Here is a 20,876-nt window from a genome sequence, read left to right on the forward strand (position 1 = left end):
TGAGATAAGAAGGATTTGCGAAACTTTTGAGAGAAATGTGACAGTACTCTATAAAATTATGACATTGACAAAATAAAATTTCTTCAAAGTAAATCTTCAGCATGAATTCATTAGAAGATAATATACAAAACAAAAGGTCAAGAATACCTAGGGAACTGATAAAAAATGTACAGGAAGGTGGGCTAGCTGTACCAAATCCGAAACTTTACTATAAAGCAGCAGTCATCAAAATTATTTGATACTGGCTAAGAAATAGAGTGGAGGATCAATGGAATAGATTAGACACAGGAGACACAGTAGTAAATGACTTTAGTAATCTACTGTTTGATAAACCCAAAGACTCCAGCATCTGGGATAGGAACTCAGTATCTGACAAAAACTGCTGGGAACACTGGAAGATAGTATGGCAGAAACTAGTCATAGACCAACATCTTACACCTTATAGTAAAATAAGGTCAAAATGGGTACATGATGTAGACGTAAAAGGTGATACCATAAGTAAATTAGGAGAGGAAGGAATAGTTTACCTCTCAGATATTTGGAAAGGTTTCTGACCAAAGAAGAGATAGAGAATATTATGAAATTGCAAAATGGATGATTTTGATTATATTAAATTAAAAAGTTTTTGTACAAACAGAAGCAATGCAGTCAAAATTTGAAGGGAGACAAAAAGCTGGGAAAGAATTTTTAGAGCCAGTATGTCTGATAAAGGCCTTATTTCTAAATTATATTGGGAACTAAATCAAATTTATAAGAATCCAAGTTATTCATTCCCCAATTGAGAAATGGTCAAAGGATATGAACAGGAAGTTTTCTGATGAAGAAATCAAAGCTATCTTTTGCCATATGAAAAAATGCTCTAAATCACTACTCATTAGAGAAATGCAAATTAAAACAACTCTGAGGTACTACCTGACACCTATCAGATTGGTTAATATGATAAAAAAGGAAAATAATAAATGTTGGAGAAATTGTGAAAAAATTGGAGTACTAATATATTGTTGATAGAGGTGTGAACCAATCCAACCATTTTGGAGAGCAATTTGGAATTATGCCCAAAGGGCTATAAAGCTGTGCATACCCTTTGACCCAGCAATATAAGGTCTTTTCCCCAAAGAGATCATAAAAAAAGGAAAAAGACCCACATGTAAAAAAATATTTATAGATGATCTTTTTGTGTTGGCAGGGAATTGGAAATTGAGGGGTTGCCCATCAATTGGGAAATGGCTAAACAAGTTGTGGTATATGAATGTAATAGAATACTATTGTGCTGTAAGAAATGATGTGCAGGTAGATTTCAGAGAAACCTGGAAGGACTTACATGAACTGATGCTGAGTGAGGTGAGCAGAACCAGGAGAACATTGTACACAGTATCAACACCATTTTGTGTTGATCAACTGTGATATACTTGATTCTTCTCAGTAATACAACAGTACAAGATAGTTCCAAAGGATTCATGATGGAAAATGCTCTCCAAATCCAGAAAAAAAAAGAACTGTGAAATCTAGATGCATTTTGAACCATACTATTTCTATTGGCTTTTTTGTTGTTTTTCTTTTTGGAGGTTTTTCCTTTTTGCTCTGATTCTTCTTTCACCTCATGACTAATGCAAAATATGTTTAATATGATTGTACATATATAATCTACATCAGATTGCTTGCTGTCTTGGGGAGGGGGCCAGAGGAAGGGGTGGAGGGAGGAAGAAAAATTTGAAACTAGAAATCTTATAAAAACAAAAGTTGAAAACTATCACTACATGTAACTAGAAAATAAAAAAAAATACTTTAATGGAAAAAAAAAGAATATAATATACAAAAACCTCTGTCCTTGAAGGATGTCCAAGGTATGGGGGTGTGAATGTGAAACTTCCAAATGGAGCCCCTCCTTATCTTTCCCCTTGGTTTTCCCAGGGTTAAAACTAAAAAGCATCAGGGAAAGGTGGGATGTGTACTTATCCACCCTCTTGAAGTATCTGGGTGAAGTTATGATAAGAACATAGAAGAACTGATTTGGATCATTGGGTGATTTTAAAAGAACCAAAAAGGCTTATGGGAAGGTGAAAGTGTCACCATAAATCTTTGAAAGTAAGCTAACTGAAAACTGTGGGTGCTAAAATTTGAGAAACTGGAAGCTGATGGCCTTTCGTAAAATTTGAACTTTCAATGTTATCATTAGTGATTACATATCCAGCTTTAATTTGGTTGAAGTTTGTACTGAAAGTAAATTATATTGCAATCTGATTTGCAAGGATAAGTGTTCTCCTGTTAGGATAATTGTGGTAAATCAGAACTTAATGCAAAATACATTTGCTATCTGGCATTAAAAAATTATATTAGCAATAGCATGGATCAGGAAAACCTGAGTTTAAATCCAGTTCCAAAAATTTATAAGCTTTGACCTTAAACAAACCACATTATTTATGTTTAAAATAGTTCTCTCATGTGTAAAAAAGATAAAAATGGCACCCAACTCCCTGGGTTGTGAGGATTACATAACATAATTTTTATAAAGTGCTTAACACAGTGCTTAGCACATAGTAAGCACTATATAAAGTTAGCAAAGTAAGTACTCTCTATTGGTCTTGAATGCAATCCACATGGAATGCCAACAGTGAAAAAAATGAATGATTTTCCAGGTAAGATAATTTGGAAATGGATACAATTGAATTGATGTCATCTGACTGGTAATAAGTGTTATTTCTTGTTTTAGATACATAGTATGGCATATGTTGTGTTTTCTAATTTTTTTCTTATGTTGTGAAACCATTATATCAGAAATGCTATTAGAAAAGTAATTTTTCTTTAATATTAATGATATTTGATTGTGAATTGAGCTGTTAAAATATGGTTAAAAAGTTTAAAAAATGTTAATGATAATGATAATAACAGTGTGGAGAGTAAAGGTAGCAAAAGCCTATTAAGTTATCATCTGTGAGGTTACTTGGGACTTTCTACTTGGACAAGGTAATAATATCTAATCGGTCCTGCTGACAGTATAAAATACAATTCTGAAGCAATAAAGTTTGAGAAATGACAACTACTCCCACCCAAAGTAGAGAAACTTCAAATTTTCCTTTTAGTAAAAAGTAAATTTCATTTGAGATCACATGACCATCACTTATGAAAATTTCAAATTGTATTTGTTATTTAACAATATGTATTGATGTTACATCTTTGAACCAACTTAATAACAATAGATTTTAGATTCGAACATCTAATTTTTTCTTTGGGGTTAATAGACAATACTTATATGATAGTCTGGAAAGAGGGACCCTCTTTACTGACACACAGAAGATGGGGGGATCTGGGTAGTTGGGCATTTGTTTCACTTGAGTACACTTGGAAAAAATGAAATGGCATTTCGGTATGACTAATCAAATCCCTCAAACAATTAGGGAATGTGATTGTTTTATGGGACTCATCTATCTCTTGTAATCTTGCCTAGGAGACAAGTACCACAAGTTATGTTTTCCCCTTGGGGGGACATAAAACCTCCCTTAAACTTTAGAAGGGTAGGAAAGGATAGCCACCTTTTTTGGGTGGTTGGTGTCAGAGTGATGGTAGCATCAGGATTAGCTGGTTTGGGCCTACAGTCAACAAGCAGATGTCCAGGGGCTAACTGCATGAGTGATAAGATTCCCTTTCAATCTTACCTTTAAATTCTCTCAGAGGAAAAGAATCCTACAGAGGCAATGTTTTTTTTTTTTTAATCTTTTCACATTGCCCCTCTGATTCAATAAGAAAAACTATTTCTTCATTGAATCACTAGTGGGTATGCCAATTATCAAGTGATATCCCATCTATTCTCCTCTCAGGATTGATTCATTAGGGTACAAAAAGACCCTGAATGCTCTATACCCTTCATTAAAATTTTTTTGATTATGAGACCTTGTTATGTTAACATGACAAGATTAGTGTGAGAAGAGAAAGAAAGAGGGACACATTGATGGTATCCATTGGGGTCAGGCACCTCTGGGTAAGTAGGCCTCAAAGAAACAATAGCACATAGAGAAGGAATGAGAGGGAAGGGTGAACATTCAATCTCTTTCTTAGTAATCCATTCCCAAAGCCCAGTTCATCAACATGTCATATGTTAGAATTCACATGTCTCATGTAGGCATTTGGTCTCTGAAAATCTCTCCACTTAAATATCTGGAATGGGCCAGTTCTAAAGGGAGGGGCTTCTCTGGTTCAGGTTTCTTGTAAAGGGCCTTAGATTTTCTGTTAAAGTCTTTTACAAAACTGATCTCAATACAGGTTTGAATAGCCAGTTCAATTTTGCTTTTCCAATAACTAGGCCTTGTGGTGAAAACCAGTCCAAATTTCATGGTTCTAATCCTATTAAGCAATAGAATCATAAGAAAATCAAATTAAGACAATAAGATAAAGGAAGAATCTTTTAAAAAATTCCATGAAGATGTAACTTATAAAAATGAAAGATTTAGTATTGTGAGATTTAAAATTGGATACAAGAGCATTAAACTCCCCTTTAACCTTTCCCTTATATATCTCCCAGACCAGTAAGTGAAAGAAGCCTCTGAGGTTTAGTTAGAGCTTTTATTGTTTGGGAATTAATTAGCCAACAAAACAAGGTGATGTTGATTAGAGGGATAGGAAAGTAGAAATACAAATAAATAGTCTTAGATCTAAGCTTAGTCTATATTCCATATAGAACTTACCAAAAACCCAAGGCCACCTCTGAGGCTGAGAACCCTGTCAAGCACGTGATGTTACGGAGGACCAGGCTGATCACCAAGGACCTGAGTCAGCGTCTGTGTGCCGAGCGAGCCAGTTGAGCGAGCGATTGAAAAAGAGACCAACTTCCATTCTCTCTTTGCCTTTAAGCTCGCACCTTGGAAGTGGAGTGCTTAGCAGATGCACGGACAGTTCGTCATGGTCTCCTCCCCGAAAGGGTGGTCCTTCAAAAACTGGTGTCCTTCAGTTATCGCTAACCAACTGTTAAAAACATTCACTTTTTACCACAGTATTTACCAAAGGAGACATGTAAGCTCATGGAAAGAATGCTTTTACAAATTGGCATTGACTGTAATGTCATGTAATTTCTTCAGACTTTCACTAATTTATTTTATTCTTCATCTCAGAGTGGGAAAAACTTGAGTTTTACTATCAAGCACTGCCTCAAGATAAAAATTTAAAAATTATTATGTTTATATATTTAAGAAATTAAACAAAGAACTGAGTGATCAATAGTCAACAAATAATTTAAAACTTTGTTATTTAATAACCAATATTTCTCCATGATCCATCCTTTTTCTCATTTTGACAGATCACACTTTTGAAGTACAGGCTGTTCCTGAAGATAATGGTCAAGTAAGGTGATCACTCCTAGCTTCAATATTGTATTCTGGTCAAGCCACATCTACAGGATGATATTCAGTTCTGTGTGCCCCACATTAAGTCAAACAAAGGAGTTCAACCAAGATAGTGAAAAGCCTTGAGTCCAGGACATAGCCGAATCAATTGAATGAAGTAGTCTTTTTATTGTAGGAAAACTCCTGGGGAGGGTGTGCAGCCTTAACGTTTTAGTCAAGATTTCAAAAGACTGTCACCTGGAAGAGCCAATAGATTTGTTCTGTGTGGATTTGAAAACCATGGATCTGTGCCATAAGTAAAAAAATGGGTCCAAAGTTTACTTCAATTCCATATTATTTTTCATTATTTATTTAGAATTTTATTTTCCCTAATTAAATGTAAAAACAATTTTAACATCCATTTAAAAAACTTTGTGTTCCAAATTCTCTTCCTCCCTCCCACCCTATTCACTTCCCCAGCCCCCGCTTTAAGTCAGCAAGCAATTCAAAATAAGTTATACATGTGGAGTCATGCAATACATTTCCATTTTAGTCAGGTTGTGAAAGAAAACAGACACAAACTCAGGAAAAATAAAGTAAGAAAAATTATGCTTCAGTCTGTATTCTGACAGCATCAGTTCTTTCACTGGAGAGGGATAGCATTTTTCATTATAAGTCCTTCAGAGTTGTCTTGAATCACTGTATTGCTGATCATTTTATGATCATTCAAAGCTGATCATTTTACAGTATTGATCTTACTTTGTACACAGTACATTTCACTTTGCAAAAGCTCATGTAAGTCTTTCCAGTTTTTTTCTGAGAGCATCCTAATCATCATTTCTTATAGCACAATGGTGTTCCATCAAAATCAGATATTAAAATTTGTTTAGCCATTACCCAACTGATGCACATAATCTCAATTTTGAATATTTTTGCCACAAGAAAAGAACTACTACAAATAATTTTTGGTACATATATGCCCATTAAGTTTTTGCATTTTATCTCTTTTTGGATAGTGATCTAGTAGTGATATTGTCAGGTCAAAGAGTATGCATGGTTTTATAGTCCTTTGGCCAGAGCTCCATACTGTTCTTCAGAATGATTGAACCAGTTTACAACTCCACCAACAATACACTATTATCTCATTTTTCCACATATCCCCTACACTTGTCATTTTCCTCTGTTGTCCTATTATCTAACCTAATAGGTATGAGGTAGTACCTAATGATTGCTTTGATTTGCATCTTTCCAATCAATCATGAGTTAGAGAAGTTTTTAATATGGCTATAGATAGCTTTGTTATTTCATCTGAAAAGTGTTCATATCTTTTGATCAATTATCAATTGGGGAATGGCTCTTATTTTAATAAATTTGACTCTGTTATCTATATGCTTGAGAAAGAAGGCCTTTATCAGAAACACTTTAATTTTTTTTCACAGTTACTATTGCTAACTATACTTCCCTCCATTCTATTCCTTTCCCACTCCATTTAGTCTACTTTCACCCTGTCCCTACTCAAATATGTTTTATTTCTGACTTCCCCCTTCACCAATGTGCCCTCTCTTCTATCACCCCCACATTGTCTCCTTCCCCTCCTACTTTCCTGCAGGGTAAGATAGATTTCTATACCCAATTGAGTGTGTGTGTTATTCCCTCTTTGAGCCAATTCTGATGAGAGCAAGGTTCCCTTACTCCTCAGCACCTTCCCCATCTTCCCCTCCACTTTATAAGCTTTTTCTTGCTTTTTTTATGTGAGATAATTTACCCCATTCCACCTTTCCCTTTCCATTTCTCCAAGTGCATTTATCTCTTCATATTCAACTCACAACTGTGCCCTCAGTCTAAATAGATTTCACCTAGCTGCCCTTACAATGAGAAAATGCTTATGAGTTACACTATCATCTTCCCATATAGTTATGTAAACAGTTGAATCTTTTAATATCCCTTATGATTTCTTTTTCTTCTTTAGCTTTTTATGCTTCTCTTGAGTCTTGTATTTGAGAGTCAAATTTTCTATTCAGCTCAGGTCTTTTCATCAAGAATGCCCAAAAGTCCTCTCTTTCATTGAATGCCCATTTCCCCCACAGAAGGATTAAACTCAGTTTTTCTTGCTAGGCGATTCTCGGTTGTAATCCAGTTCCTTTGCCCTCTATATATTCCAAGCCCTCTGATTCTTTTTTTTTTTTTTTTAGTGAGGCAATTGGGGTTAAGTGACTTGCCCAGGGTCACACAGCTAGTAAGTGTTAAGTGTCTGAGGCCGGATTTGAACTCAGGTCCTCCTGACTCCAGGGTCGGTGCTCTATCCACTGCACCACCTAGCTGCCCCAGCCCTCTGATTCTTTAATGTAGAAGCTGCTAAATCTTGTTTTATCCTGATTGTGGCTCCATGATACTAGAATTGTTTCTTTCTGGCTTCTTGCAATATTTTCTCCTTGACCTGAGAGTTATAGATGTTGGGTATAATATTCCTGGGAGTTTTCATTTTGGGACCTCTTTCAGGAGATGATCAGTGGATTATTTCAATTTCTATTTTACCTAGAATATCAGGGCAATTTCCCCTGATAATTTCTTGGATGATAATGTCTAGGTTCTTTAAATATATATATATATATATATGTGTGTGTGTATATATATATATATATATATATCATGGCTTTCAGATAGTCCAATAACTTTCAAATTATCTCTCCTGGCTCTATTTTCCAGGTCGGTTTTTTTTCTAATGAGATGTTTCAGGTGTGGGAGATTATACTAGGAAAGTCATAGATATGAGAGTGATGGGACAATAATGGACACAGATAATTAATCTCCTTTATTTGGAATACTGAATACATGAATGATAGTAGTGTGAGGCAAAGATGGATGGAAGAAGAAACTAAAAACCAGACTGTGGAAGCCTTTAGTGTTATAAAATGGAGGTAATGCTTTTCTTGATTGGCATTGAAGGGCCTGAACTTCAGGTTTTTGAGGAGAGGAATTAGATGATCAAAAGAGTCCATTAAGAAGCTTCCTCCTAGGTGTGTAGGGTATGGTTGAGTGATGGAAAACATTAGTAGGAAGGAAATCAAGACTCTTACTACAATAGTCCTATTAAGAGAAAAAGAAGCCCTTAACTCAGGTAGTTACAGTTGATTGGAGAGAGAAAGAAAAAGGTTCTGCACCCCCATATTAATAGGAGAGAAAATTTTAATTTCCCATCAGAAGTTTTCCTTGGTTCTGACTCCATTAACATCAAGCTCCCATCCCGATGTAACTTCTGCTGCCCCACCCAGTTTCAGCTTTTTTTCTATGTATTGTCTTTCTCTATTATATTATTTTTTATTTTTATTTTTATTTGCGGGGCAATGGGGGTTAAGTGACTTGCCCAGGGTCACACAGCTAGTAAGTGTCAAGTGTCCGAGGCAGGATTTGAACTCAGGTACTCCTGAATTGAGGGCCGGTGCTTTATCCACTGTGCTATCTGGCCGCCCCCTCTCCATTAGATTATAAGCTTCTGAAGAGCAGGGAATGTTTTTCTTGTTCTTATTTATATCTCTAGAACATAGTACAGTGCCTGACACATAGTAAGTGCTTAAAATATTTACTTACTAATTATTGCTTATGAACCAAAAAAAAAATCTCTCTCAGGAACTTGAGAGCTGCCCCCCTCCCCAAAATGGCTGATTCTGCATTAAACATGGTATGGGTAGGCCACCTTTCTTCATATTTTTTTCATTGATACCCCTGATATTCTTGTCCTAATATTGAACCATCCCTGCATTCCTGGAATAAATCCCACCTGGTCATAGTGTATAATTCTTGTGATATGTTGCTGTAATTTCCTTGATAAAATTTTATGTAAATTTAAAAAATATTCTCTAGGGAAATTGGTCTATAGTTTTCTTTTTTTTGTTTTTACTCATCCTGTTTTAAGTATCAGTACTATAAGTGTCATAAAAGGTGTGTTTAATTGGATTTTTTAATGGCACATTTTCCCAAATAGTTTATATAGTATTGGAATTGTATGACATTGAAACTAATTTCCAAGCTTTATGTGCTGGGAACAAAATGCATTGCTCTGGCCTACACAGGGAGTTCTCTGCTGACCTGTGCAGGGGAGTAAGGAGCTTTGCCACTGGCCTGTCCTGAGGCCTGGGGCCTGGGGCCTCAGTGTTGGCTTGCTGAGTTGTGACTTGCTGCTGGCTTGCCCATATGTGGCCTGCACTGGACTCTACTTACCTTTTAACTGAGTTAGAGAGACTTTTCCTCCTAAGTTTTTAAGTTGGCTGGTGTAGAAAATTGTTTCCCTTCATTCTTTTGTTTCTTTTGCTATTCCACAAATCATTTTGATGAGTCATTTTATAGATGTTTTGAGGGGAATTTGAAAGAGTTCAGGTGAGTTCCTGCCTTATTTCATCATCTTGGTTCAGACTTTCACCAAGTTCACACTTTTAAACATGTTTGTTCATTCTCTCTCTCTCTCTCTCTCTCTCTCTCTCTCTCTCTCTCTCTCTCTCTCTCTCTCTCTCTCTCCATGGCAATGAGGGTTAAATGACTTGCCCAGGGTCACACAAGTAGAAAGTATCAAGTGTCTTAGTCTGAATTTGAACTCAGGTACTCTTGAATCCAGGGCCAGTACTTTATCCACTGAGCCACCTGGCTGCCCCACCCCTCCCCATTCATTCTTAATCTTGCAAACATAGACTAATTGGAAGAATTTATGTCAAGTAAAATCTCCCTAGGACATTATTTGAGATAATTTCATCTCTATGACCAAATAATACTGACCACAGAAAGAGAGCTTTATCTGACTTCATAAGCTTTAGCATGTTAAATATCCAGAAAAGAGAGGAACTGAAAAGGCTGGCAGAAGAGAACTGTATAGGTAGTTAGTAAAAAAGAACAATAATTCATGTCGAAGAACACAAAAAGGAAGAATAGGAGGGATTCTGGGGACTTCACAATTCCAAGTAGGTAGAATTGTCATTTTTATTATATTAGCTCAGCCTATCCATGACAGTTGATATTTTCCCAATTATTTACATCTGATTTCTGTGAAAAATGTTTTGTGACTATGCTCATATAGTTCCTGAGTTTCTCTTGTCAGGTAGACTCTTAATTATTTTATATTGTCTACAGTTATTTTAAATGGAATTTTTCTTTCTACCTCTTGCTGCTGGGCTTTGTTGGCCATATAGAAAAATGTTAATGATTTATGTATATTTGTTTATACCCTGCAATTTTGGTAAGTTGTTAATTGTTTCAAGTTTTTTTTTTTGTTTTTTTGTGAGGCAATTGGGGTTAAGTGACTTGCCTAGGGTCACACAGCCAGTAAGTGTCAAGTGTCTGAGGTCGGATTTGAACTCAGGTCCTCCTGAATCCAGGGCTGGTGCTCTATCCATTGCACCACCTAGCTGCCCCTCAAGTTGGTTTTAGTTGATTCTCTAGGAATTTCTAAGTATAGCATCATATCATCTGTAAAGAGTGATAGTTTTGTTTCCTCCTTGGCTATTCTAACTCCTTTAATTCCTTTTTTCTTCTCTGATTGCTCGAGCTAACATTTCCCATACAATGTTGAACAACAGAGGTAATAATGGTCATTCTTATTTCACCCCTCATCTGCAGGGCAGTAAGGATTGAGTGACTTGCCCAGGGTCACACAGCTAGTAAATGTCAAGTGTCTGAGGCCAGATTTGAACTCAGGTTCTCCTTCATCCAGGGCTGGTGCTTTATCCACTGTACCACCTAGCTGCCCCCCAATTGGTTTTTAATCTCTCTCTCTCAATTGTCAAGTGCACCACATAGCTGTCCCCTCACCCCACATCTTATTGGGAAAGCTTCTAACTTATTCCCATTTCTTATAATGCTTGCTGATTCTTTTTAGATACTGCTTATGCTTTTGAGGGAAGCTTCATTTATTCTGATGTTCTTTTTAATAAGAATAGGTTCTATATTTTTCTGCATCTATTGAGATAATCATGATTTTGGTTAGTTTTGTTATTGATGTAGTCAATTATATTGATATAATTGATATAATTCCTAATGATGAACCAACCCTGCATTCTTGGTATAAATCCTGCCTGGTCGAAGTGTAATATCCTGGTGATAAATTGCTATAATCTCTTTGCTAACATTTCATTAAAATTTTTGCATCAATATTCATTTGAGAAATTGGCCTGTAATTTTCTTTCTCTTTTTTTGGCTCTTTCTGTTTTAGGTATTAGCACAATATTTGTGTCATAAAAGGAATTTGAGAAAATAAAAATATGGAAAGCATCATGAATTTGCATATCATCCTTTCATAGGGGCCATGCTAATCTCTCTATTGTTTCAGTTTTAGTATATGTGCTGCCAAAGAAAACACCCTTAGGTCTTTAGCACTGATAATTGATAAGATAATATACAAACTATCTTAATGGCTGTATAGCATGCATGCTCTTATGTGATGTCAGATTGATAAACTGGTGTTGGGAAATGAGGGGGTGAGTGCTGTTTTGAGAAATCATAGCATAGAATTTCATAGATGAAAGAGAATATAGAGGTCTCTGAGTTTACTCTATTTGATAATCCATCACCATTAGCAAGCACCACAAGATGTTAAGTTGTCATAAGCAGGCAGATTGAGTTTATATCTGGGATTCAATTTCATACTTCAGATTAATGATCTCCTCAAAATTCATTTCTGCTGAGAGGTAAGAGTTGAATATGATTAACAATAATAACAATAATAATACCTAACATTTATGTAGCATTTTTGAGTTTCTTAAAGTCTTTTAAATTATTATTTTTTTGTGGTTTTTATAAGAACCATGGGAGATATATACTATTATTACCCTGTGGAAATTTATTTTGATTTGGGGACCCTACCTTTAGGCTGAGATTAGAAAGCCTTAGGCCCTCAGGGTCTCTTCTGTGTGGGAGGTACTGGTACCCCTCCCCCTCTGCTTCAGCTGAGCCAAAAAGCCCCATGGGCTGTACAAGATCCCAGGTCAGACCAGTTGGGGGGAGGGAGCGCTAGCTCCCTCCACCCTGAGGTGAACTATCTGAGAGATCCCGGGCTTATCCAGGCTGGGCTCTGGCGTAGCCTGTGTTAAGGCACGGGATGCTCGAGCGTCCCCCCAGCCCCAGTCGCAGCTCTGGCTGGCAGATTAGCTTGGTCTGTGGGGGCGCAAAAAGGCCCCAAGATTTGAGTGGAGATAAGAAAGATATATATAGACCTGGGAGTGAGAAAGCAAAGGGGTTCTGACAAGGAGACTGGGCTGACAGGAGGACTGGAGGCCGGCTGCCAAGATTAGAGATGGGACGCACAAGAGGAGGAGGCTGAAGGACAAGATTAGGAGGCCAGACTGACAGATCTTGGGAGAGGCTGATGGAGTAGACAGATCAGGAGGCAGTGGAGAGCACAGAAGGAGGCAGCACAGGGTACAGGTTGGAGAAAGCGAAGATTAAGAGAACAGTAAGGAGAGGAAAGTTAGAAGCAGGGGGATTTACAAAGTGAAAGGGGCTTGCAGATAGTAAAAGTAGCTGAGCAGTGAAAGTGGAACATACACTGAGGCAAGAGGCTATTGTATTAAAAAAGTTCCAGGGGCAGCAGGTGGAAGCACCTGAACAGTCAGGTTGTACATTTTATTTCCCTGTATTCATAATTTTAAATTGTGTCTCATAAATAAACTCTGCTCTGATTAGTTAAGAGGCTTCTTAATCCTTTGCTTCTCAATTTTGGGAGTGGAGCAGTGTGGTGGAATTTTTAAACAGCCCATACTAAGTTGATAGATAGTCAGATTGCCAAATAGTCAAAAGTCCCCAGATAAGCCCTCTAGTCAAATTAGGCCAGTTAATTTAAAATATTCTTTCAACCCCAATATGCAAATGATGATCCTGAGGCAAAATGAATTGCCCAACCTTATATATCTAATGAGTATTTGAGACCCAAGTTGTGCTCAGGTCTTCTTGATTTCAAGGTCCAGAACTTTATCTACTGCATCACCTAACTGTATTATATCAGGATTTTATTAAACTGGAAGCTTTATCCTTTCCCACAGAGCCAAGAAGTACTTAGGGACTTGAGAGTCACTGACAATTAGAACAAAGGGGCTACAAGCTGGAAAGCAGGTAGTTAAGAAAGCCGAGATATGAACCAGCCAGGATGTTGGCTTCCCTAAATGTATATGAAATGCTAAAATAGAATTCAGTGAGTAAAAAGATACAAACAGAGTGACCAACAGTAGTATACTTTGGGTGGCTCTGGTCTCAGGGGAGCTAGTAAGTGTGAGATTATTACCATGGATATACTTGGCTCTCTGGTGGTGTTTGCACAAAACAAAAACCATATATCCACTGGTCCCCACCATGATTGCTACACATAAAACATCAGGTAGGAATATTAAGAATACATATAGTGCAACATTAAATAAAACATCAGTTGTAGCAGAACAATAAATTAAATAATTACTTCCAGTGATATTTTTGCTCCTATTTGGCCCTTTGACATATAACAAAGTGACGTAATATGCCACCAGATGAAAAGTCCAGCACAAGAAACAAATAGAGACAATGAACTTTAGGGCTCTAGCTTTGAGGCCTGCCCATCTGGAGCTCCCAGAACTTAAAGTGATGGCTTGAAAGCTACTCAGGAGGCAGGTGGTACAAAGAGAAAGGCCTCGGGCCACTCGGTGAAGGTAAAAGACAAGTTTACATCCCACATCATCCAGGAAATTGGTGAGCCCAAATGCAGCCATTGTCTGAGGGATCCCTTTGGACAGAAGCATCAAGTCATTGACAAAGGCCAAGTGATAGAGAATCATGTCTATAAGCCTCAACTTTGGACCGATGAAGAAATTGATGGTATAAAGGCCTAGGAGGAAGGAGTTCCCCAGGGCCCCAAATCCAGTCTGAAAGAGAAAAATGAACCCCAATACAATGTCATTAGAAGCCATTTTCTTTTTTGTAGCTGTAAATAGCTGTCAAAGCCAGTGGATCCTTGCTTGTTCAGAAATGTAAGGGTAGGAGATATTTCCTGAGATGAGTGAGACACTTCACTTGTACAGTATGAGTCACCATGAACCATTCATTCCATCCAAAAGAATCTGATGAGAATATCTCTTTTTGAACTACCTGATGGACCACTGAGAGAATAGTATTGATTGGAAAGCTTCTAATGTCTTTTTTTGTCATTTATTTTTAGAACATTTTTCTTTGAAACATTTAGGCTGAGTTCTTCTTTGAGGAAATGGTTAAATTATATCATCTGTATAAGGTAGTAGTAGGCACCTTAGTATCTAGCTGGTGTGTATTACTTAGGAACCACTACCTGGAAGCTATCTGTTACAGAATAATTGGTTGCAGCTGTGATGTCATTAAAACTAACCTTATATTTTAAGTTTCATAGTTCTATATCTAATATAGGGTTTGGTTTTCTTTTTGAGCATTATAGTAGTCACTGGACTTTTTTGGTCAGTAATATTACATTTTGTTATATTTTTCTACAGGTATTAGAGACATGAAGAATCTTTTATTTGGATTTCCAGCTTGCTTTCTCTCTCTCTCTCTCTCTCTCTCTCTCTCTCTCTCTCTCTCTGGTCCTTTCTTTGTGTCTTTCTTTCTCTCTGTCTCCCTTTTTCTCTTACGCTCTCCCCCCCATGCCTGAAGCTAAAATTGTTGCTTGCAGTATTAATCTTTATAATACAGCTTTATCTATGGTGTTGATAGATCTTCCTCCTCATTTTCTGTTTTTTTTTTATTATTACTTTTGGGATTCTTGACCATTTGCTCTTTCTTTCTTTCTTTCTTTCTTTCTTTCTTTCTTTCTTTCTTTCTTTCTTTCTTTCTTTCTTTCTTCCTTCCTTCCTTCCTTCCTTCCTTCCTTCCTTCCTTCCTTCCTTCCTTCCTTCCTTCCTTCCTTCCTTCCTTCCTTCCTTCCTTCCTTCCTTCCTTCCTTCCTTCCTTCCTTCCTTCCTTTCTTTTTTTTGCAGGACTATGAGGGTTAAGTGATTTGCCCAGGGTCACACAGCTAGTAAGTGTCAAGTGTCTGAGGCTGGATTTGAACTCAGGTCCTCCTGACTCCAGGGCCAGTGCTTTATCCACTGTGCCACCTAGCTGCCTCCATTTGCACTTTCATATTATTTTCACTATTATGTTTTCCAGCTATAAAATCCCTCTTTAGTGGTATGTTTAATATGACATGGAATGAGTAAATTAATATAGATATTATAATTTTATATTTTATTTATATAATTTTATATATTTCATTATATTATTATGCTCACTTTACATATACTTGATAATTAATGTTTTTTAAATTATTTTGGGCTATTTTTATTTCTTCTGAGAGTGTTTCATTATAGGATTCCTTTGGTTCCTTTATGCTTATTTATAGACATACTCCTAAATACATTGGGATTCTTTTACCTTCTGGAATTATTCTGAATGGAATTTCTGTTTCTAGTTCTTTCACTATTCTCCTCCTAAATCCATTTTTCATTTTGCCAAAATTATTCTGTTACATTCATATCCTGGAGACTTCCTTAGTGCTATGAACTTTCTCATGCTAGAACATGTCTACTCCATGAGAGCCCTGAAGTTCTTTCTTGGGGACTCAATTTTAGCAGTGGGAAAAGGCTGTCTGTGCTTTATCTCCACCCTTCCCTAACCAGTACCTCAGACTCTTGAGACATTGCTACTGTGCTCCCACATGGGTACCTCTTCCCACCCTCATTTTCAATTACTTTTTATATGCTATTTTCCCTCATTAGAATGCAAATTCCTTGAGTAGAAGGACTTCCTTCGTTTTACTTATATTTGTATCACTAGCACTTAGGAACATTTCTGGCACGTAGTACACTCTTAAATATTCATTACATTTTTGACTGCCAGATTTTGTTGGTATTATGCAGGAATGCTATTGCTTTTTGGAAATTTATTTTTTATCCTGAAACTTATTAAATCTATTAATCGTTTAAATAAATTTTGTTAACTCCATAAGGTATCCTAAATATGTTGTCTATAAAATGATAATCTAGAACATTGTAGAAGCCTATTTGGTCATTTTTATTAATATTTTGTGTCAGTTTTTATTAGTTATTGGTCTGTTTTTCCTTCTCTGTTTTCTCTCTCTTGTTTTTGTATTAAAACCAAATTTGTACCCAGAAAGAGATTGGAATTGTCTTAGATCATTGCACTGCTGAGAAAAGCCAAGTCTATCACAGATGATTGTCATGGGGTGCAGAGCACCCCAGAAGTTCTCTGGGGCACATCAAGGAAACTTCTCCTTGAGAAACTAAACCAGAGGACAGATAACGCCTAGAGAGATAAGTGGAACCAAATTGGACTGAGCTAGCTTTGAATTCCCACCCTTCATTCTGGTCTCCCTTACCCTGGGGAGATAAATTTCGGTGTGGCTGTGGCCTTTGTGTCCTGAAGAGGGATCCATAACCACCCCTCACCCACACACACACTTGGACAAATTTGTAACAAAACTACTCCTTCAGAGCCAACCACCAGAAAGACTCTGTTAACTTTAGCAACCCAGCAGCAGGACATCACCACTGGAGAAGGCCAGGCCACAACCAGGAGAGGCTAAAATGGAGTACCAATCTTCCAATACCAGTCAGAAAGGAAGCTTAATTTATAGAGAAAGCAAGCAGCTAATCCCTGAAGCCCAGTGAAAGCCACCAATAAAACCAAGCAACCAATAAAACCAAGAGTTTCAGCACAAAAAACTTGATACAGTATAGGAATAGGGCTCAACTCTCATAAAAATACCAAGTCACAAAAAAGACATAAAATGAGTAAACCCCCCCCCAACAAAATAAAGCTTGACTATAGAAAGTCATTATGGTGATAGGGAAGATGAAAGAATAAACTTAGAGGACAATAGTATCAAAATTGCTATAGATGAAGCCTTAAAGAAAAGCCTCAAAGAGCTTAAAATGAATTTTTAAAAGTGAATTGGAGAAGTAGAAGAAAAATTGGGAAAAGAAATGAGAGTAATACAAGAAAATCATGAAAAAGATATACAAAACTTTACTGAGGAAAATAACTCCCTAAAAACAGAATTATCCAAATGGAAAAGGAAGTACAAATGGTCATGGAAACTAATGACACCATGAGACATCTTACTGGAAAATCAACTGACCTAGAAAATAGTTCCAGGAGAGATAATGTAAGAACTATTGGACTACCTGAAATCCAGGATCAAAAACAAACAAACAAACAAAAAATACCTGGAGAATATATAGCAAGAAATTATCAGAGATGGGGCAGCTAGGTAGCACAGTGGATAAAGCACCGGCCCTAGATTCAGGAGTACCTGAGTTCAAATCTGGCCTCAGACACTTGACACTTACTAGCTGTGTGACCCTGGGCAAGTCACTTAACCCCCATTACCCTGCAAAAAAAAAAAAAGAAATTATCAGAGAAAACTGTACTATATATAATAACCAGAGGGCAAAAGAGAAATTGAAAGAATCCACAGATCATAGCCTGAAAGAGATGCCAAAATGAAAACTCCCAGGAACATGATAGTCAAATTTGAAAGCTCACAGATGAAGGAAAAAGCATTTCAAGCAGCCAAAAAGAAACAATTCAAATACCATGGAGCTACAGTCAGAATTACACAGGATTTGGCAGCTTCCACATTAAAGAATCACAGGACTTGGAATATGATATACAGAAATCAAAGGAGTTGGGTTTACAACCAAGAAACATGTACACAGCAAAAGTGAATATAATCTTTCAGGGGAAAAATGGATATTTAATGAAATAGAAGAGCATTTTTGAGCATTTCTGATTAAAAGGCCAGAGTTGAATAAAAAATTTGGCCTTCAAATATGAGACTCAAGGGAGACATAAAAAGGCAAAAAAGAAAGAAGAAAGAAAAAAAAGTACGAAATCCAATAAGGTTAAACTGTTTATATTTCTATATGACATGATAATATTTATAAGTCCTAATAACTTTCTTATTGGAGAAATTAGAAGGAGTATATTTAGACAGAGGATGTGGCTATAAGGTTACATTGATGGAATGACAATATTTGTAAGTCTTAACTTTATTATAGGAGTAATTAGAAGAAGGATATGTAGAGAGAGTGTGGTTATATTATAAGGTGACATTGATGGGACATCACAAAAACAAAATAAAGGGGTAGGAAAGAAATTACATAAATAAAGGAGGGAGGAAATTGAATGGGATAAATTGTCTCAGAAAAAGGAGGCACAAAAGAACTATCATAATGGGGGAAGACAGGCAGAAGGTGGTGGGCAAGAATAAACCTTACTTTCATCAAAGTTGGCTCAGAGAGAGAATAACACTCAGTTGGATATAGAAATCTATCTTACCCTATAAGGAAGTAAAAAAGGGACAAGGATAATAGAAGGGAAAGGGGGGACTTATATAATTGAGGGGATATTGGGGAAAGCAGTGATCATAAGTAAAACACTTGTTCAAAGGGGGGGGCAGAGTGTGTTTGGGGATAAACAGGCAAAAAATAGCATGAAGGGAAATAAACTGCCAGTTGTCATAACTATAAATGAGAATGGCATGAACTCACCCATTAAAGGAAGTAGACAACAGAATGGATTAGAAGCCAAAATCCTACAATAGGTTGTGTACAAGAAATACAAGAAATTTGAAGTAAAGAGATACACACATGGTAAATATAAGGGGCTGGAACAAAGTCTATTTTGCTTAAGCTGAAGCAAAGAAAGTAGGGGTAACAATTGGGGTTTCAGACAAAGCAAAAATAAAAATAGATCTAGTTAAAAGAGATATAGAAGGAAACCATTTCTTGATGAAAGGTACCATAGACAATGAAGTCATATCAATACTTAACATATATGCACCAAATAGTATAGCATCTAAATTTTTGAAGGAAAAGTTGAATGAATTACAGGAGGAAATAGATAATAAAACTATCCTAGTTGGGAATCTTAACCTTCCCTTCTCAGAACTAGATAAATCTAACCAAAACATAAAGAAGAAAGAAGCTAAGGAAATGAATAAAATTATTGAAAAGTTAGATATGATAGCTCTCTGGAGAAAACTGAATGGGAATAGAAAGTAATATACTTTCTTATCAGCAGTACATAGGACCTACACAAAAACTGACCATGTATTAGGGCATTAAAAATGTCATAAACAGATGCAGAAAAACAGATATATTAATCACATTTTTTCAGATCATAATGCAATAAAAATTACATTCAATAATGGACAATTGAAAGAGATTAAAATCAATTGGAAATTAAATAATCTGATGCTAAAAAACAAGTGGGTCAAAGAACAAATAATAGAAACAATAAATGATTTCATTAAAGAAAATGACAATGATGAGACAAGAAATCAAAATTTATGGGATGTAACCAGAGCAGTCCTTAGGAGAAAATTTATATCCCTTACTGGTTATATCAATAAAACAGAGAAAAAGCACATCAATGAATTGGACATGCAACTAAAAAACCCTAGAAAAGTAGTAAATTAAAAATCCCCAACTAAACACCAAATTGGAAATCCTTAAAATTAAAGGAGAAATTAATTAAATTGAAATTAAGGAAACCATTGAATTAATAAACTAGAGGCTGTTTTTTATGAAAAATAAAATAGACAAACCATTGGTTAATTTGATTTAAAAAAGAAAGAAGAAAACAATTACTAGTATTAAAAATGAAAGGGGTGAACTCACCAACAATAAAGAGGAAATTAAGACAACTATTAGGAACTATTTTGCCCAATTATATGCCAATAAATTTGACAAACTAAATAAAATGGATGAATACATACTAAAATATAAATGAACAGATTAACAGAAGAAGAAATAAAATACTTAAATAACCCAATTTTAGAAAAAGAAATTGAACAAGCCATCAAGGAACTTCCTAAGGAAAAAATTCCAAGGACCACATGGATTCACATGTGAATTATACCAAACATTTAAAGAACAATTAACCCAATACTATATAAATTATTTGAGAAAATAAGTGAAGTCCTACTAACTTCTGTTTATGAGACAAATACAGTCCTGACACCTAAAAAAGTAAGAGCCAAAACAGAGAAAGAAAATTATAGACCAAGCTCCCTAATGAATATAGATACAAAAATTTAAAATAAAATACTAGCAAAAAGATTGTAGCAATATCCCATTCACATTTATAGTTATAACTAACAGTTTATTTCCCTTCATGCTATTTTTTGCCTGTTTATCCCCCCACACACTATGACCAGTTGGGATTTATACCAGGAATGCAGAACTGGTTCAATATTAGGAAAATGATCAGCATAATTGACCATAGCAATAACAAAACCAATAGAAATCATATGATTACCTCAATAGATGCAGAAAAACCAAGGAAAAATACAGCACCCATTCCTATTAAAACACTAGAGAGGGGCAGCTAGGTGGTGCAGTGGATAAAGCACTGGCCCTGGATTCAGGAGGACCTGAGTTCAAATCCAGCCTCAGACACTTGACACTTACTAGCTGTGTGACCCTGGGCAAGTCACTTAACCCTCATTGCCCCGCCAAAAATAAAATAAAATAAAACACTAGAAAGCATAGGAGTAAATGAAACTTCCCTTAAAATAACAAGTAA

The 20,876-nt window shown here is 36.2% G+C and overlaps 1 protein-coding gene and 1 non-coding gene across 2 annotated transcripts; both read right to left on the reverse strand.

Moving 5' to 3' along the window:
- Positions 1–11,551: 11,551 nt before the first annotated feature.
- On the reverse strand, positions 11,552–11,655 carry LOC122752244. The gene has a single exon (XR_006356028.1). It is a non-coding gene; the product is annotated as a U6 spliceosomal RNA (small nuclear RNA).
- Positions 11,656–13,303: 1,648 nt separating this feature from the next.
- LOC122751276 (vomeronasal type-1 receptor 1-like) lies at positions 13,304–14,227 on the reverse strand. Its single transcript, XM_043998261.1, has one exon. The coding sequence runs from the start codon at positions 14,225–14,227 to the stop codon at positions 13,304–13,306; it is 924 nt and encodes a 307-aa protein (XP_043854196.1).
- Between the last annotated feature and the right edge of the window lie 6,649 nt (positions 14,228–20,876).

Source organism: Dromiciops gliroides, chromosome 3 (genome assembly GCF_019393635.1).
Source record: "Dromiciops gliroides isolate mDroGli1 chromosome 3, mDroGli1.pri, whole genome shotgun sequence".
Lineage (NCBI taxonomy): Eukaryota > Metazoa > Chordata > Mammalia > Microbiotheria > Microbiotheriidae > Dromiciops > Dromiciops gliroides.